Below are 19,961 nucleotides of genomic sequence, written 5' to 3'. Positions count from 1 at the left end.
TGCACTGTATTTTGGGGCTGAAAGCGAGACCAAAAATCTTTAAATACACATTCATCACATATAATACTGAACGGACACATATATGTATATAAGGAAAGGTTTCATTCTCAAAGAACAGTGAACTGTCTACAAGCTAGTAAGCAGCTTACATGAAGATACCACTGACTCTGCACTGTCCTCAGCTGTGGTGCTTCTTTAGCACATTTGCTTCAGAGCTGACAGTATCATAAACAGTTAGAGACACTCTTCAACAAACTATGTTACTATTCAGTTCAAGTCAATTTTATTTATGTAGACCAGATTCACAACAACGATCACCTCAAAGCACTTCCTACTACTACTAAGTGACCCTAATAAAAAAGCAAAAGCACAGACTTTATAGTCGCCGTGACATGACTCTCGGTTTATGTACGCACATTTTAAAGTCTTGAGTTTCGCATTTTCTCTGTCGACGTCGTTTTATAAACCCTACATGTAAATGTGTCTTTTTTTTGAGTAAAGCTGTAAATTTTAGGGGAATACAATTTCAGTCCAGATGCAATTTTTAAATAAAAAAATGAAAACCTTATTGCTCCATATCAGCTAACATATATGCTAATACTGAAAAGCCAACGATGGAAAATTATTGTCCAGAATCATCAGCTATGGATATACCAGATATGCTTTATTGAAAAAGTGTTGCATTAAGACTGTCACTGAAAAAACTGTATGAAGACGAAGTAGAATAAGTGTGTACTCAAAAACTGCATGTATTTACCTTGTAATATGCATCTTATTAAGCTAAAGAAAAGTGCAGCGCCAGGACAATGAAAGTCTTTTTTGCATATAAATGACCAAACTGGAACTGCTGTTCGATTGTGTTTTTGCTAAATTCCCTCGCAGGCTAATTTCTAATCCGTCATTCTGTCAAACTGCTTCAGCTACTCCCACAGAATGAAGGGGAGTGTCTCACTCGACAGCGTTCAATAAAATCTAAGATTAAACGATTTATCTTCTCATAATATTCCACCATGAATATCAAACAAGGCGGATTCTGTGGTAATGAGAGAGGAGCCCGAGGAGCGTGGCCATCTATTGGATTTCCAAAATCGATGCCCTCCAATATAAAAATACATGAGCCACCTGCAGACACTGAATCTTAACAACGCAACAAATGCGCCGTATTCCCTGTAACTCCTCAAAGGGCCTGTAGGGATTTAACTTTCTAATCCTACGCTCATCGATGTTGGTATTCTTTAGCGTTGCTTAATGCTGGGAACATTTGCTGAGCAAGCATGCTCTTTATCAAAGCCTCCCTGCTTCTCATTTATCCAGGTCTACATGTTATCTGTTACACTAAAGCCTGGTGCTATTAAATATGAACTGTGTTCGCTCAGAAGTTGAAATTTGGGGGCCTCCCCTGTGGTTGTGTGTTCTTCTCAAACTGCACACAATGTCAGCTGAGTATTGTATTTTCCCAGGCAAAGCAGGAATTTAAACCACTGAGTGTCTCAGCCCAGTTTCTTTAACTCCACAGCGACTGCCACCCTCTGATAGGAGCTTTGCAGTATGAATGATTTATTGTTGGCCCTTGTTTGAGTTCTCTGGGTCCGCAAGGGACACATTTTTGTGAGCTCACGGAGAGAAAAACAGTACTCAAAATTTATGTATGAGAACGGAGGGGAACTATCGCTACATACGAACAGGGTGTGTTCGAAGACCTCGTGTTGTTGGCACGAGGCTGTGCGAGCCGCAGGCTCCCTCATCAAAATTATGATTTAGTCCTGGGAGTCCGTCACACTCGTAAATCCCCAGTCAACCTTGTCTGCGTGCAAAAAAAGACACCGCTGAACTCTCCCTCTGGAACTCGTGTGCTTTTCATTAAAGGAACGATGGTGTTGCAGGTGCAAACTGTTCCCACTAGCGCTCCAGCTGGTTCTACTTTGACGATGAAACACGGTAAAGCACGAAGCTAACGCTAACACACACTGTGGAGGAGATTACTAAGGGACGGATGTTTGAATGACTGAATCTGAGAGGATGTTCAGTTCTTGGAAACTGAAAAACAGCTGTCTTTAAGAGCAGCAGCACTTGATTTACCAACGCTGTGTTTGCAGTGTTTGAATTAATAACGTTTCAATGATGCAAACACTTCTGTGAGGCAGAATCTCTGGTTAAGTTTGAGCTCAGAGAGCAAAGAAAAAAACTCAAGTTTTCTGGCTAATTAACATCAGATTTAGGTCTGCAGGGAGAATCACTGTTAACGTGAGAGAGAATAATACTGTGACACAAATGCTCTTCCTTATAAGCTGATAAAATTCAATCGTTTGGTATTTTCCACATTTAATACAGCTGTGCTGAATCAGTCATCCACTGCATGTCAGTGGTGTCAAATCTTTTTAGATTGAAAGGAGCAGGTTGCACTGAGAGCTGTGAGAAGTTAAACCAATTATGTATCTATTTGAATATTTTGAATAAGAGTAAATTTAAAAATATCATATTCGATAAGCAAACGATAAAACACAGAACTACCTACATAAAGAGTTGAAATATTTTAAAAAAGTCTTCAAATCAAATAAGTTATTGATATAAATTATTTAGCCAGCTTACTGTGATGAAAAAAAAAAGTTTTACTTTTTGTTATCTACAAAAATCCAGTTGTTGTTCCTCAGTAGTATTTTCCCCAGTGACACCATTAGTTCCTGTCAGTTTTCATTTTATAATGTCACCGCTAAAAATAGCTCACGCTGTGAAGAGGAACCCCAGCAGATGAGTGGGCCATAGTCACTATGGCAACTTGATCTGATAATGTGAAAAACGTGGCTGCAGGTATCGATAGTAAGACATCGCCAGTCGATTCATAAAGTTCATGTACTTTTTTTTCACTTTGCCACAGATTTCAGTTGCTGTTACTGCCAAATTATTCTGAAAACTTTAAAGGAGGAAAAAAAGATGATCAGTGCCAAATTTGACGAAGCTCTGGCTGTGTTTAAAGTATTTATGGTTTCAGACTAAGTGCAACAGAGTGGCCATATAAATCTTGTCCATATGAGAGGCTGTCAGGCCCAATCTGGATTTCCTAAGATAACAGTAGACAAAAAATACAAATTAAAAAAAAAAAAAGGGGGGGGGGGGGGGGTTCTGTAGTGCCTCCCAGTGGACAACTGTTCTAGATCTAGACTGAACTAGATAGATGTAGACATTATGACATCCCCCACTGGTTAGTTAACTGTAAAGACTTAAACTGCGTGTTTTGGCTTTCTTGACATAAGGGGTAAATCTGACACTGCATGCTCATACAGCAGTGACTTTATAATCATAACAAAGGAATGCCTTAAATCTTCATTATTCTTTTTGACTCTAATCAGGATCAAAAAAGGACCAAAATAATTTTAAAAAATGAAATTTATCTTGCAGTGAGTAAGACAAGAGTCCATAAAGTGACAGAGAAAGGGAGCCAAAGAGTCTTTTTATTTTGGGGGAAGATCAAAAATGTCAGTTATAGACTTCATTCAGTACCACCTGAATTCCCCACCAGTTTCACCAAGCCACTCATACAGTGAAGTGCATGAAACCTGGTGAAAAGTATCAGGACTTTCACCAATCAGTGACACAAAACTCAAAGTGGTGGTGTAGTGGTTAGGATTGCTGCCTTATAGCAAGAGGGTCTGGGATTGAGCCCTTAGTGGGGCCTGCATATTATCCCTGTAGCCCCTCTGGGTGCTCCAGCTTCCTCCCACAATCATAATGTTAGGTTAATCGGTGGTTTTAAATTGTCAGTGGATGTCAGATTGCTTATATGATCATTTATTTTATATATGAATCAGTTAAGCACTGGGTAAACATTCTTTCTGCTGATTATAACAGTCTAATTCTGTAAAATGAAATTCTTTGACTTCAGCTGCTTTTTGTCTTTGGTGTAGTTGGGTGGTTGTGTGCCTATAGTTTAGCCATTAACTGAACCATAGCATGGTCACATAGTTAAGACAGTAAATTTTAATGCAGCTTAGTTAGTTGAAGCTAATCATGATTAAATTTTATCTACATCCCCCGAGTCAAGAAGAGGGTTGTGTAACACATTGCTGCAATAATGATCCAAAACTGTAAGCATTCCCGCCTCCCAAAACAGCTGTGTCAGCATCGTGATAATCTGGTCTAGATTTGTGGTCATGCGTGCAATAACTAGAAATACAGACTTTGGAAAGGACTGCGGCATTTTCAGGTGCTTTTGTTGCACAAACATGAGCTCTTTTAAAACTAGTCAGGCAGTTTCAATGAACCTCAAATCCTTACATGTCTATTGCTTTTACTGTTGTTTACGGAAAGCCAGATACTCTCTGTGACTAACTTCCTCTAAAATCCAAATCAGAAACACACTCTGCCTTTCTTAACTGTTACATAACGTCTTGAATTCTCAAATTGAGTAGTATTCCTGCTTTTTAAGATGACCAGATGGGCAGTTAAAGTTGACATATTTTTGTTATCACCTCAAAGAGCCCAGGCACATGGCACCACCATCAAATCAGAAACAGATTGTACCCGTCTTCCATTTCCATTTATATCCTGAACTCTAAAACACAGGAGGAGAAACTGTCCTTCTTCTCAAACCCTGGCATTCAGTTGTTAAACAGTTGATACTTCCCAGAATTTAAACACTCGGAATTTAAACACTCGGATGAGCGTTGAGAGCTGTTAGGCCGACTGTAGTGTACAGTATGAGCAGGTCACTCAGACAACGAGGAGACGCTGCACTATAGCATCAGCTCTCCTGGGAAGCTGGCACTAAACACCTCCATAAAAAATCATCTTGAGCTCTTTGCATTCCACCAGAGAGAGCTGTGAGCTGGCAGCTACCCAAAAAGAGTGAAATATTATCGTGGGAGAACACATCGAGACAAGCTCTGCCAACATAAAGCTTCCACTCAGTTCAGGGGGTTAAAAAGCCCCAGAGCACGAGCTAAATGATAAGGACCGCTGTGCCACGCATTAAACAGATATGCACTCCACTCTGCTCCAGGTGTGACTGGCTGGAAGGCAGCGCCTGGCACTGTGGTGGTCCGCTCACTCTTTCTACCTTTGATCATTCGCTGTTGTTTTGCGGCCTTGCATGCTTCCCCCAGGAATACAATTTATAGAGTCCATTAGATGTTTATAGGACATGTATAAATCAAATGAGAGTCTGCAAAGCAGGCTTAACTCACCCTTTGTTCTTTTTATTTTTTATCACCATACAAAGCCTGCTTTGAACAATCGTTTGTCATTTATGAGGCAACAATTTTAATGAAAGTTGCAGAGTTGGAGTGGATGCTGGATCTTTAAGTGCGTTTTATCCCTACAATTCCTTTTTTTTTTGTTTTAGAGTCCTGTATAGAACAATACCACATTTAGATTAGGGTAGATTATAACCTAACCCTTATAATCTAACCTAAGAAATAACATAGTTGTTATTTTTTAAATTATTTGTATCTCAAAGCAGAACATTGTTGTTAAATTGCTCAGGGAGAGCATAAGTAGCTGTAAACACCACAATATTATGACCTTTGAAGTTGTTCTAGCTAAGGCTTCTTTGCAGATGTGCACATGGACATCACCTGTACTTGTTCTTATACCACTGAAGGAGTTTCTGTTCCAACAAATCAGGAGTAAAATTCTCATTCTGTGTAAGTTCGGGGTCCTTGGTGAAATTGCAGGCAGACGCTTTTTCAATGTCAGATGCTTTGTGCACATCACAAGGTTTCTTTTGCCAGTATTAGTAGAGAGAAAGCTTTAAACTGTCTTAAACATTCTTCCCTAATATGTATATCTGCACAGGATTGTTTTTTAATGACATTGTCTGTGCAGCTGCTCCACAATCATCAGTTAAAAAGAGTAAATTAACACCAGGCTGAAATACAGTTTTGCTGCTGGTTGTCATTACATGTGTTCAGAAGTGGGGTTTTTTTTTTTTACAGTCTACAGATTCACCCAGCAGTGATGTCAAAGGTTTCTGGAGTGCACCTGTACAACACTGCAGCAAGGTGAAAAGGTCAGCAAAGATGGAGATTATGAATAAGCTGATAAAATGCAATTTGGAAATCTAAAATATGTGCAGAGATTTGGAGCTCGGGCCGGTTTGGAAGTCTTCCACTTGTCAGTCACCAAAAAACTATACAGAAAATAAAGAGGACTTTTGCCCAAATAAACAAAAGAACTCCTCCAGCTTTACTGCTACTGTGTTATGTGCTTTGTCAAAGAGCACATTTCCATTACAGTCACTGATGCTAACATTGACTTAGCGAGGGTAGGTACACATTGAAATGGACTGTGATGTTGTCTTGAATGCAGACGGAGGCCGGTGTGTCACTGCAGCTGCAGGACTACAAAGCAATTTCCCAGCGTGCAGATCTGTGCCCAGAATCGATAAATCACATTCCTGATTACTCTGCAGGGGGAAATGGAGTTTGTATTGTTTCTCCAAGACAAATGTACACTCCAGGCAAGATGGATCTTATTTCCAGAGCCAAAGAAAGACAACCTAAATGCACACACACTGGCACACACACACCACCTCTTCGGCAGGGCCTTCCACTCTGTTAAACCGAAAACTGCTTCTCCCCCTTTCACTTTTCTCTTTCATTACGCTCCAAAACTCTCCCGTTTCTGTCACGCGCTCCCTCCTTTTCCCCCCTTTTCTTCTCTGGCTTGCTCCATTTCTTTCAAGGTAGCAATTTCAATAACTTCTCCGTGATTGAATCAATTGAAAGTTGCAGAGCAATTCCAAAAACTTCTTCAAAGCTGTTTGCAAACTGGCCTTTTTGCTGAAAAGGAACTGTGTGTTATCTTCAACACATTTCTGTGTGTGTGTGTCAAGTTTTGTGAGGTGTCAGCTGTAACAAACAAACATAACAAGTGTACATTTGTGGAGCAAAAAAATGTGTTTGTTTTTTCAATTTGGGTGACATTTCTAAAGTTTCATATCAGTAAGAATGGTTGATATATTTCAGTGACAATTGGATGCAATGAAATTCTAAAGTGTAGCTTTATTCTATTAAAAAAAACACAGAGGTGCCAAGAATCCTCCCAAAGTCGTTTTCCTCCTTTTAATCTGGGCCACGGTGAGCATGGTGGTAGAGTACTTAGGACTGTGGCCTCACAGCGAGATGATTCTGACTTCAGTGCTTCTGGCGGGTTAGGGTCTTTCTGTGTGGAGTTTGCATGTTCTGTTATTTCCTCCTACTGTACACAGACATGCACCAATGACTTTGGGTTCCCAAGCATGGATGGACTGATGGATTTTGGACCAAGTCTTACCACTGGTAAGGATCAGACAAAAGACAAACTGGATCATTCACATAACATCCTGAGTAGTAACTACACTCAACAAAAATATAAACGCAACACCTTTGTTACTGCTCCCATTCCCCATGGGATGGACGTAGAGACCTAAAATTCATCCCAGATACACAATATAACCATCCCTCCCAAACAGTGGTCACAAATCAGTCCAAATGTGTGGTAGTGGGCACATCTGCCATATTGAGATAATCCATCCCACCTCACAGGTGTGCCACATCAGGATGCTGATCTGACATCATGAGTAGTGCACAGGTGTACCTCAGACTGCCCACAACAAAAGGCCACCCTGGAATGTGCAGTTTTTTGCGCTATTGGGGGTCTGGGGACCCAGAACCGGTCAGTATCTGGTGTGACCACCATTTGCCTCATGCAGTGCAACACATCGTCGCATGGAGTCTATCAGATTGTCAATTGTGGCCTGTGGAATGTTGGTCCACTCCACTTCAATGGCTGTGCGAGGTTGTTGGATATTCGTGGGAACTGGTACACGCTGTCGTATACGCCGGTCAAGCACATCCCGAACATGCTCAGTGGGTGACATGTTCGGTGAGTATGCTGGCCATGCAAGAACTGGGACATTCTCAGCTGCCATCTGCCCTGAACAATGTGAACCATGATTCATCCGTGAAGCGCACACCTCTCCAACGTGCCAGACGCCATCGAATGTGAGCATTTGCCCACACAAGTCTGTTACGGCGACGAGCTGGAGTCAGGTCAAGACCCCGATGAGGACGACGGGCATGCAGTTGAGCGTCCCTGAGACGGTTTCTGACAGTTTGTGCAGAAATTGTTTGGTTGTGCAAACCAATTGTTCCAGCAGCTGTCTGGGTGGCTGGTCTCAGACGATCTTGGAGGTGAACCTGCTGGATGTGGAGGTCCTGGGCTGGTGTGGTTACACGAGGTCTGCGGTTGTGAGGCCGGTTGGATGTGCTGCCATATTCTCTGAAACGCCTGTGGAGACGGCTTATGGTTGAGAAATGAACATTCAATGCACGGGCGACAGATCTGGTTGACATTCCTGCTGTCAGCATGCCAATTGCACGCTCCCTCATTGCTTGTGGCATCTGTGGCATTTTGCTGTTAGACAAAACTGCACATTCCAGGGTGGCCTTTTGTTGTGGGCAGTCTGAGGTACACCTGTGCACTACTCATGATGTCAGATCAGCATCCTGATGTGGCACACCTGTGAGGTGGGACGGATTATCTCAATATAGCAGATGTGCCCACTACCACACATTTGGACTGATTTGTGACCACTGTTTGGGAGGGATGGTTATATTGTGTATCTGGAATGAATTTTAGGTCTCTACGTCCATCCCATGGGGAATGGGAGCAAAAACAAAGGTGTTGCGTTTATATTTTTGTTGAGTGTACAAACTACACTGCTCAAAAAAGACAATGGGATGAAATCCTTGGAGCCTACACTGGTGCAGTGGATCCTAGGATCCTCCTAATGCATGACAATGTGTGGCCTCATGTGGCGAGAGTATGCAGGCAGTTCCTGGAGGATGAAAGAATTGATATCACTGACTGTCGCCCACGTCTTCCCTGACCTAAATCCGATAGAACACCTCTGGGACGTTGTGTTTCAGTCCATCTGACGCCGCCAGGTTGCACCTCAGAGTGTCCAGGAGCTCAAGGATGCTCTGGTCCCGATCTGGGAGGAGATTCCCCAGGACACCATCTGTCATCTCATTATGAGAATATCAGACACACACAAGTATGTAGGGACCATATGAACTGCTGAATACCATTTTGAGTAGGATGGACTAGTCTGCTGCATATTCTTTTCACTTTCTTTTAAATTCAGCCCTCTGATTGTTAATAATTTTCATTTCCATCAACCAGTGTGGCGTCCTTTCATTCCTTACACATTATCCAAACCATATCAGTATAGATATCAAGCATGATATGTTCCCCATTAATATCTGATGTTTTCAAAGTGTTCCTTTATTTTTTTGGAGCGTGTAATGACAATGCACCAGCTAAAACCTCAAAGAGTGACTGCATCTTTCACAATTTTGTCTGCAGACAGGCAGACAGAAACACCTCTCAGACTATTCAAAACCATCTCTTTGTTAGGTACCGGTATAGTAGGGGGTCTGCAGAACCACATTTTTTAAAACACACACATGTACATACAGGCACAGACATCGACAGCCCCATGAAGGTAAAACAATTTTGTTATATAGCAAGAAAACTCTCATGATAGAAAGAAAAGCGAATCTTCACTGTGAAATGCATCAATATACTGAACAATTAAATAATCTCACACGCGATTGTATTCAGAATAATCTTGGATATATTTGAATTATCATGCTGTATTAATAATTGCAGCAAAACTTGTATATTTCAAGAGCAAAATCAATAAAGAACTCTACTACTTGTGCGCATTTTTTGCAGTTTTTGGATAATCAAGTAAATCACATCTGTATAGAATAAATGAAAAAATCCATATGCAAAATCAGTAATATGTATTAATTGTTGTTGCAACTTTGCTCACAATGGTACAAATATTCAAAAAAATAGCAGCTTTACCCAAGTGGGAATAGTATAGTAAAATATTATGTAAGGTGCCGTATATTACACCATAACAACATTCTCATTTTCACCCTTTTCTGAACTACTAACATCACTGTGTGTGTCTTAAAGCTCCTTATGAACCGGAAAACTTGCCCTAATAGAATTTCTCCCCCGTGCGTTTCTGAGCACATGTAGTTGCATGCATGAAGTCTTCTTCTATGGCTTGAAGCCACATATTTCCTGTTACATTTTATTGTATCAAGGCGCCCCACTGGGGGAAAAGAAAGTAGACGAGAGAGAGAAAACAAACGCTGTTTCTTCCCCTCTGGCTAAGGACTTCCTGAATGTGTCACTCATCCCAGAACAAGAATATACAAAGCCCCAACTAGAGACTTTGGTATTATTCCCTCTGCATGCAGGTGTGGACATGCAAACACTTACACAATTTCTTTTTTTTACTCTATCACAATCCATCCAATAATACAAATCCTACCAAGAATGAGTGTGCTCCTACTGCTGCAGTGCGTTAATGGAAGAACTGTCATCATCACCTATAGGATCATGTCGCTTTTTTTTTTTTTTTTTTTGAAAAGGGGAGCTTAAATGTTTATTGAGCCCCGGTGGCACATAAGAAGATCTGACCTCATCTGGGCAGATATAAAGCGTCTGCTTTCAGTGGGAGTACAGATGGAAACTAGCTTCAGCTTGATCCGTAACTCACTAAATCTGCTCCACCGAATCAAACAGCTGTTTGGTTTCTGTGCACAATTAAAATCAGAGCTCCTCTAATAATCTGCTTGAGTGAAGACATATCGTACATGTGCAGAAGGGGGAAAGCAACTTCTTAGTTAATCCTAACAAAGTTGCTTATGTAATTTACTTCTTTTTAAATTTCCACTTGTGCAGCTTAGTACTTAAAGTCTACAACTTTAGGCGGAAATGTTGTATTTGTACTCCTAATTTCACAGTAAACACAAGAAAATTAAAGGCAAGCATCATACAAAAGTGTTTGTGCTTTTAGAAACTACTTGAATTCAGAATTTTCCTTCTTCTTCTTCTTCGATATTTTCAGCACTGTTTGTATAAGTTGAAAAATATCTCTTCCCACTCAGCACACCACCTGCTGTGTGACACATAAAGAAATCTGATCAGACCTGTGAGCTGGCAAACAGGCTCCTTTGTTGCACCTTTGAATCCAAACTTACACCGGTGCTGAAAGCGCTACAAAGGGATTGTATAGGCAGAACAACAGCATGCAGAACAGTACATGCATGAACTTTCTACTTGTTCTCGAACTTTTAAAAGCGCACCACATTCTTCTGGTGATTAAGAAATCAGGAGCTCAGAGCAAAGTCTGAAAGAACATGAGACATGGAGGGAAACAAAAGCTCGCAAAAGAAAAGAAGAAGGTTGAAAGACTGAGATGGTGTGTGTTAGTGTGTCTGTGCGACAGAGTGCAAGAGGTGATTACTTTGTGTTAATCTAGTATCAGCTTTCCACCATTTGGAGGCTTCCCAGTGTATTACTCATTATCTGCAGACAAGTCTGTTAAATACAGATTAGACAGCGCGAGTAAAGGGACACAGTATTCCTGAACTTTCTCATGAAACTCTCCTTGCAGAAACAATCTGTCTTCCCATGGGTTATCTGGGCTTTTCTCTGTAATGTCCCACTTTTTTCACCCTTCATGTTTTTTTTCCTCACTCTTATCCAGCTGTGCTCCATATTTCAGCCCTTTTCGTTTGAGCACATTTTGAATTGAGCTATCCCGGTGTTTCAAAAGGGCAGCAAGGAGAAAAAAGAAAAGAAAGAAATTAGGATAGGTTATCTATTTGAGGTTTTTTTTTCTTCCAGAAGTCAATGTATTTTTGTGATGACCTTGTTGATTTGAGCTGGTGAGGCCACATTTTTTTTCTCATAATTACTTTCTACTTTCAAAAAGAAAAATCAATAGATCCATACGGGTGTACACATCCTGCTACAGTAAGTGCACATCGGGTGAGTGCTCCATTTAGAAGGTGGCTCCTCACAGGTCACAAATCTAATAAGGTCTGTGCAGCCACATGCTATCACTGCATTCCAGAAAGCTGTTTACTACTGTTACTGTTTAAAAGGATGAGCTGTAAAGGAAAAGTATTAACAGATAAATATAGAGAATAGGTATACAGCAAAACAATCACTGAAGAAATTAGAAAGTGCTTTGAGTACCTGGGCATAAATTATATATTGTGTTTAGGTTTTGATGTGCTTCAGTTTGTCAAAACTAAACCTACAATCGCAACAAAAAACATTACTGATGAATAACGATCCTAAACCCAGAGATAATCAGTTTAACATCATAATAGAATTTCAAATTATGACTTGTTTTCAGGATTTCTGCTTGAAAATTGACTTCAGAACCAATATATTGTTGAAATGGTTGTTCTTGCATTTTCTTATGTTGATGTAATGATAATTCAGATAAGAATTATTCCTAGCAGATAGTAGGAAGTCTGTACACAAGCTTCTAGATTCATTGTCATAAAACAAGAGGCTACATAATTCCTTTCACATCAGGAGCCTGTGTTTTACTTTCAAACTAAGTGAAAGACAGGCTGGTTTAAAGGCACAGTACGTAATTTCTGCCTCTGGGGCTCTTTCAATCAGAAGTATGGGCGACAACATAAGCTATTTTTGTGACAAAGGAGAGACATTACCAAAGGATTATATTCCTTTTTGAATTTAACTGAAATGAATGTATTCACTGTGTAATTTAAAAAATGTATATACTGTATATTCTGTGTATTTATTATTTCACTCTTATTGCCTGTTCTTATTGTCCTTATCTTCAATGTTATGCTGCTCTGTTGTTTGTTAATTGCCCCTTGGGGATAAATAAAGTCTTCTGATTCTGATTCATTTTCACTGTACACAGTACAATGAGATTCAATGTGCAACTTCTCCAAAGAGCCACGTGTGGATACAAACCCTTACTCCAGGTCTGGGACAGATTTGTTTCTGAGGTGTACATGCAGGCAGCAGAAATAGTGACCACCTGTCACTATCTGTGGTTGAGGTAGGCAGTGCTTTGTAGGGATCTGTAATATTTTTGTATTTGCTAAGCGTGTTTGATCCCCTGGTGAGGTTTTGCAACTGGTGGGAAAAAACGTACGACCAAGGCTCAACAACTGATATAGTGGAAGTCCATGTAAGTCTGTGCTAGCTTAGCATTAGCTTGAGTGAGAATGTAGATAAGAACAGAAAACTCCCTCAGGAAGTAAAATCGCCTGTATCTGGGAATTACGTATACCAAATCTGGGGAGCAGTAAGTTCCTATAGTGACTTGGTTTGTGTAGTACTCAGTATTTAAATAAACGTAGAGCCCCCTTCCATTGCTCTTGCCAGAGTTCGCTGTTGTATCAGCTAGTTTGCGCCACAACTCCATGGAGCTACTGAGACAAAATAACATGTTTTTGTAACAGTCGGCATTGCTTTGCCATCCATTCATCCATTTTCCTCCACTTTTTTCAATTTAGAGTCATGAGGTACATTTTGTGTCTGCAGTATATAGTTTGTAGGGATGTGTCACCCTGGCAACTGGGAAACCACAGCTTTACAAGGAAGTGGAAACTACTGTGTTTTAACTTTGTGAAAAATGGACAATGTGAAAAACAATTGGAAACACTTTGAGTGTAAAGTCTTAATATTTTCTCTGAAGTTTTCTGCGAGTGATTCTGTAAGAAGTTACAGAATCACTCGCAAAATTTCATGTTTGTCTGCTTCTAAACAAATTTAACAGTTTTTGATGTTCAGCTGACCAGCTGCGCATTGACTCTCGATCTGACAGCAATTACTCACAAATACAAGTCTGAAAAAGTAACCTCTCAACACTGCGTCTGTTTTCCTATAATTAATAGCGAACTACACAGTTCTTTCCAGGAAACATCTTGGTGATTATCAGCAAACTATTTGGACAAAGACACATAAAATGAAGCCAAATTATTTGCAACATTTCTGCAGCCGGACCTTTGCTACCATTATGAGTGCATCTTGAAGCATGCTTGTGCAGGCTCACTGTGCTCTAAGAAATACTTAAGAAGCCATATTTTTAAAAGAAACAATGGCTGGTTTTGAAGACACATTTTGGATTGTGCCATTTTACACTGCTTGGATGCACACTAGTTTTCAGCATTTTCTACAGTAAGCTACATCATCGTCTGCGTCTGGATTAAAAATAAAAACAGATGTGAATGTCAACAAGGAGATGAGCTGTCCTCTGCAGACAAATTCTTCCAAGAGAAGTAACCTCCTCTGTTTTTATGAGTTTTGAACTTGGAGCTTAAAGGCAGAGCTGTCTATAAATCACATAAAGATAAAACAGATTAGGTTAACTCTTAGCAGAGTAAGTGCACAATAATCACAATAATCACACATACAGAAATGCAGAAACACATTAGTGGAGCACTGAGAAAAGACAAAATGTGTGGTTCTATAATAGATATACAACGAAATGGTTGGAGATCAACGTAAATGGCTTCTATCTAAATGTTTGCATAATAAAGCATTTATTAATCCATAGACAGACATAGGCCTTTTCAGAGAAGTGTCAGCCACATTATACATACTCCTTCCCTTTCAAACTCACATTTAAGCTTTGAAAGAATCATCCTAATTAAATGGTTTATGTGCAACTGTGTGAAAGAGTGTTTGATAAAAAGACGTGGAAAAAAAGGTTGAAGCTTATTGCCTCAAAGCTAAAAGCTCCTCATTGTATCTTTTTGAAGCAGTAATAACAGCTTAAACAAACATGCTGACAAATATGGCAAAAACACAACTGAAATACAAAATCTGTCTCTGCTGCTGAGATCACAGAGGGTGTCCTTCACTGTGACCTTAGCAGGAGTCAAAGAGAATCTGAAAACCAGCAAGCCGATCACATGACACAAGGAGATAAGGATGACACTCACTGTGTTGAATCCTGGAAAGAGGCTGACCGCTGAGGCTGTATCCAAAGGAATAGGTAGAAACTGCTTCATGGCCAGCGAGGTCTGGACAGCAGGCAGGGTGGGACGCACCAATGCAGGCATGAGGCCATTTTGACATGTGTTACCTGCAGGAGGGAGAGCAAAGGCAACATGATGAACTACAGACAGCAACAGGGCAAGATGCACAAGCCGAAATCTGGAAGCGTACATTTAAATTAATCTTCAGTGCTTGTTTTATTCAGGTCTACGACATCATGATGCCCCTGCTTTCGGTTTGTACAAATCATTTAATCTACCACTTAAGCACCTCAGCCACCACAACTAATTCTCCAGGGAGTGACAACACTGGATGGGGTCATGAGAGGAACTCCTTCACAAGAATCATTTTTGAAAACTGTCACTAACTGAAAAGGCTACACACAAATAAAAACTGTGGTCCAGCGATGAGGTGTAGAAACTTTTGTGTTTGGTGGCTAACGACAGAATCCAGAGAGAGCTAGACAGAACGACCGAAACGAGAAAGTGTACCAGGAGTTCGTAGGAAAGTTTGTTTTTAGAACTTATCCATCTAAATGCTGATAAACTTTAAAGTTAGGGCTGTGGCTGTTCCTGTTGGTTGGTTGCTCAACACAGAGATCTGTAACCAACGCCTGGGAATGATGATGACTTACAGTAGAACTCCACCTTCTCATCTAAATATGGTATCGTCTAGGTAAAGAAATCCAACATCGCTGTTGGATTTCATATATTGTCAATAGTGAAGACTGAACAATTTTTTAAAGAAAAACAAACTAATAAGATTTACAATTTCATTCTTTGGCAGGGCGTGGTTTGTTGCACGGCTGCCGGGGAGGCTGACACACCGGAGCTCCATCAGCTCACCACGCCTCCCTTGTATAAAACGTGCAGGGACCTGAGGTTGGGGTTGTTGTTGTTGTTGTTGTGTGTGGACGCAGCTGAAAAGCTGTGGCCATGTGTTAGAGGAACAGCAACCAGAATAAAAAAAGAACGAACTATGTGAGGTCTGTCATTCTTGCCACACATTCAGTTTTAAATATATACATCATCCTTCTCTGTATCACTTTGTTTTAAATCTTAAGTCAGCATTTTTCTTTTTCTTCAGCCAAAGCTAATGAAACTGTTACTACATGTCCCAGCCGTTTTTGCACAAGAGGGGTCATGCTCCCTGGATGCTTGCTCAATGAGCCACTAAATAGTTTAACGTCATATAACTGACAAGTACTCGCCATGCCCTACAGCCTCTTCTACAATTGCACCTGACTGGATGAATACATCTGATAGACTTTCTGCTCCTGAAATTCAAACTTAAACAAACACCATGGCTGTTTCACAGATTTTCTTTGTCACTGCAAAGAAAGTGTTCTTGAAAACCTTCAACATGAGAAATAATCCATGCTGATCATGAAGTTATGTAGTTCTCAGAGGCAAGTCAAGAAGTTTAAACCTCAACATTATGCAACTCGTTGCTCTATTGTTCAGAAATAAAATGCAGCTGCACCACAATTGCTCAGCTAGTTGCACAGATAATAAACTCAACGTGGAAATGATGGATCCTGTGGAAACTCACCATTAGGTATATGGCTGTTGATTTCAGAGTCAAGAACTCACCTCCATGATCAATATCATATCGACAATTCGCCAATAACCATTACAAGTTATATCATTATGGAAGGGTTCATTCTAACTGTTTTACTTACTCTAATCTTGCAAGTGCAGTCATTAATGTGCGTTACTACACGGTTAAGAGAACACTCTGTGAGTTGTTTCAGTGTTTCACTCTACTCTTTCAGGTTGCAGTCTTGTGAATTCCCTGAATTCATTTCCTTCTTGTAATCACAATAAGACCAAAACTGTCTACCGAGAGCAAGCTTTATATGCAGATAACCGCCGTGTGATTCTGCAATGATGTTTATCTCTTCAAAACAGATGTTCTCGTTCTGAAATCGTCACCACAAATAGCTGACGTGGAATGACTGCAGCGAGCGCAATGTTTCAATCAGTCAATGGCAAGTGAGGTCTGGCCCACACATCTCTAGGAAAAACAAAAGTAAATATTTCATTTTTATTGTCATGTGAGCGCGCCACGCCAGCAGAGTGCTTTTAAAACCACCAATTAGAAACAGCACAGGACTGATTTCAGTACAGCCAGGACCGAACGAAAAAGAGCAGAAAAAACGGTCACAAGCTTCCAAAACATTAGGAATTAAAGAAGCTATTCCGTAAAGCTATAATGAAAACCAGAGGGATGATTTTTTTTAAATCACTGCACATTTAACAACAGTGGAACTCCGGGCCAGCGTGGCTCTAAAGCGCTGGCAGATACGATATCAAACCACTGTCTTGAGACAAATAAAAACAAGTTTTGCCACGTTTCAGTCCCCAGGCAGTGGTTAGGGGTAAATAAAAAGCAAAAGTCATAAAGATGAGAGGAGAAGAGGGGGAAAAAACCCCACAATTTGTCCCCCCTTCTCCCATTCTGTCTTCTGTCTTTTCCCTCCAGTTGCCGGAGCGCTGCCATCTGTTGGAAAAAAGAGCACATGCTGTCTCTCATGTGGAGGCACGTCCTAGTCCCAACTTTAACAAAGCATGTCCTTCTGTAGGGATCATTCAACCGTGCCATCTCTCAACATGCCGGCCTGACGTCAGCCTGCAGGCTCGCTTCACCTCTCTCTCAGCCAAAATCCGCCATTCATCAGCTCGACGCGCACAGTCAAAACAGCCCGCTCAAAGACACCGGGAATGATGTGTCAGATTAGTCTGCAGTGAGATGAGGAGTGACAAACTGCATTTTTTTGATAGGGTCACATTTGGTTTGCTGAGTGATAGGATATGAAATCTGACTTCCCACCATTGTTGAAGTCTGAGATTTTTTATATACAAGTAACTGATTTGTTCCATCACTGAACAGGAAATCGCAATAAAGTTGTGTTATTTTATTGACACAGTTACTAGTGGGAAAAAAATAGCAATTTTATTTCGAGACACATAAAACATCTCCATTACAAGCCTTTCATAAGTGGTCACTTTTAGAGTGTTTTATAGCTCAAGATTTTTGAATTATTAGTACTTAATTAAGAGTAACAGCTTTAATATTTTGAACTGTAGCTTTATGCACTATTGTGAAATTAAATCAGTGGCACTGCCTTCTATTACTCGACCTTAAATGTTGAAGGGGAAAAAAATGACTGAAATGGATAAAAGCGAAATACTTTCAAAGGTGAGTAACTGTACTTAGCTTTCTTTCCACCATTCGAGATAGAATCTGTTGCTTATAAATAAAGCATCTTTAATCCACACTATTCACATGCCTCACAATAAAAACAATATTTATTTTTCATGCAGTATTTTTCAGTCTCTTTAGTTTTCTTAAATTCTGTTTTATTTTTTGCCAACAACCTCTAGTATTCTACTGGTTTTTATTATCATTATTACCCCTCTCCTCAGCCTCAACTGGTTGACCAGATTCAGTTCAATTCAATTCAGTTTTATTTTTATAAATCACAACAGTCTCCTCAATACTTTTTAAATTGTAAAGAGTAAAAAAAAAAGTAAAAGAGAGAAACCCCGACAATTAAACAACTCTCTGTGAACAAGCACCAGAGGTGTGGACTCGAGTCACATGACTTGGACTCGAGTCAGACTCGAGTCATTAATTTTATGACTTTAGACTTGACTTGAAAAAATGTTGTAAGACTTGTGACTTGACTTGGACTTTTACACCAATGACTTGGGACTTGAATTGGACTTGAACCGGTTTACTTGAAAAGACTTGATATTTTACCCCAAATATAAAATTTAACATGCATATTATATAGAGATTGAAAATGTGACGTCATTCACGGGTAGAACCGCAAAGGATTCTGGGAACTCGTGGCAAGCGGTACTAGCGCATGCAGGCTTTCAATTAAAATCAGTTACACAGCGATAAAAAGAAACACAAAAATGTCAAGAAGCTGTTGTATTATTAACTGCAATAGCCGGTCGCATGACAGCCACGGGAAGCCGACGGGTAAAGAGATCGGTTGTTATCGGATTACGTCGTTGAAGAGAAATTGTTCAAGCCATGTTTCCGAAGTAACAAAGAGGCGACGGATGGCCTGGATTGCAGTCATTCAAAGACCAAATATCCGGTTGTTCAGTGATGACGCGACGAATCCTACTTCCGGGTCTAAAGTAGTCTGCGTTTAATATGGCTTTTGTGTTGTTAACATGTTTAATTTTATGTATTTTCTTCTATTTGATCTCAAAAAGCTCCTAAAACAGTCAGTGATCCCTGTTGACCTCCCTCGGCTTTTATTACCGCTAATCATTTATTTAAGCTCAGTTTTTAAAACCTTAGGATGTAACTACAGCCCAGCCCATGCAGCAGTATATGAATGACTAATCTCGTATTGTGGATGGATTATCTCAGTTGTTCTCCTGGCTGAAGTTTGGTCCTTTTACAGCATCCTGCCATGCGATTACATTTGTTTCTGACCACCGAGAACACTCACGTTAACTTTTATCGAGTGGGAAAAAAGTTAGCTTGTTTATATTATGCTAACATAGCACATCATTATATACCAGCTAGCCCAACTTCAGTAACCCTACAAACGTCACTGCTGTTTAGTTTTCTGTCTTCATTTATGCTGGAAGTGATAGCAGAGCTGTACGTTTTAATTTGTTTCCAAAACCCCGCAGTCAGGACATGCTATATTGTATTTAGATAGAAGCTAGCGAGCTAACTCCCTGCTAACTTCTAACTCCGTTAAATGTCATAAATTCCGTTTTCATGGATGCCTGGATGTTAAACTCAATTGTTACACCTGGTAGAGCAGAACGCTGATCATTTTATTAAAGATGAAAGACTTTAGACAGTTTTTCAACTCTCAGTAATGCCATAGTGATCGTTTGATATATGGACCTGCAGCAGAGTTTAGGTCCAGACACGGCTAGTGACGTCAGACTGAACAACCGGATAACGTCCCAGAACCCTCCAGCTCACAGGTTAGTCTGCTCCAAGCATTTACACAAAGGTCAGTGTTTTGTAGTAGTTAATACGTCATTTTCATAACATAATTAGTGATATAGGTTACAAGCAAGTCTGGCGCTGAACAGAAATGGTCGCGCTATGCTCCTTTGTTTATTGTGCATAAATAG

The 19,961-nt window shown here is 40.2% G+C and overlaps 1 protein-coding gene across 1 annotated transcript in view; it reads right to left on the bottom strand.

Annotated features, from left to right (window-relative positions):
• Window positions 1–19,961, bottom strand: part of znf385d (zinc finger protein 385D) — a 97,795-nt gene that overhangs the window by 70,634 nt on the left and 7,200 nt on the right. The window contains exon 2 of the mRNA XM_080895404.1: window positions 14,784–14,926. Within this exon, the coding sequence (XP_080751530.1) occupies window positions 14,784–14,926 (143 nt within the window). The remainder of the gene's footprint in view (window positions 1–14,783; window positions 14,927–19,961) is intronic.

Source organism: Rhamphochromis sp. 'chilingali', assembly GCF_963969265.1.
Source record: "Rhamphochromis sp. 'chilingali' genome assembly, chromosome: 11".
NCBI lineage: Eukaryota > Metazoa > Chordata > Actinopteri > Cichliformes > Cichlidae > Rhamphochromis > Rhamphochromis sp. 'chilingali'.
This window is presented reverse-complemented; position numbering and strand designations above follow the sequence as displayed.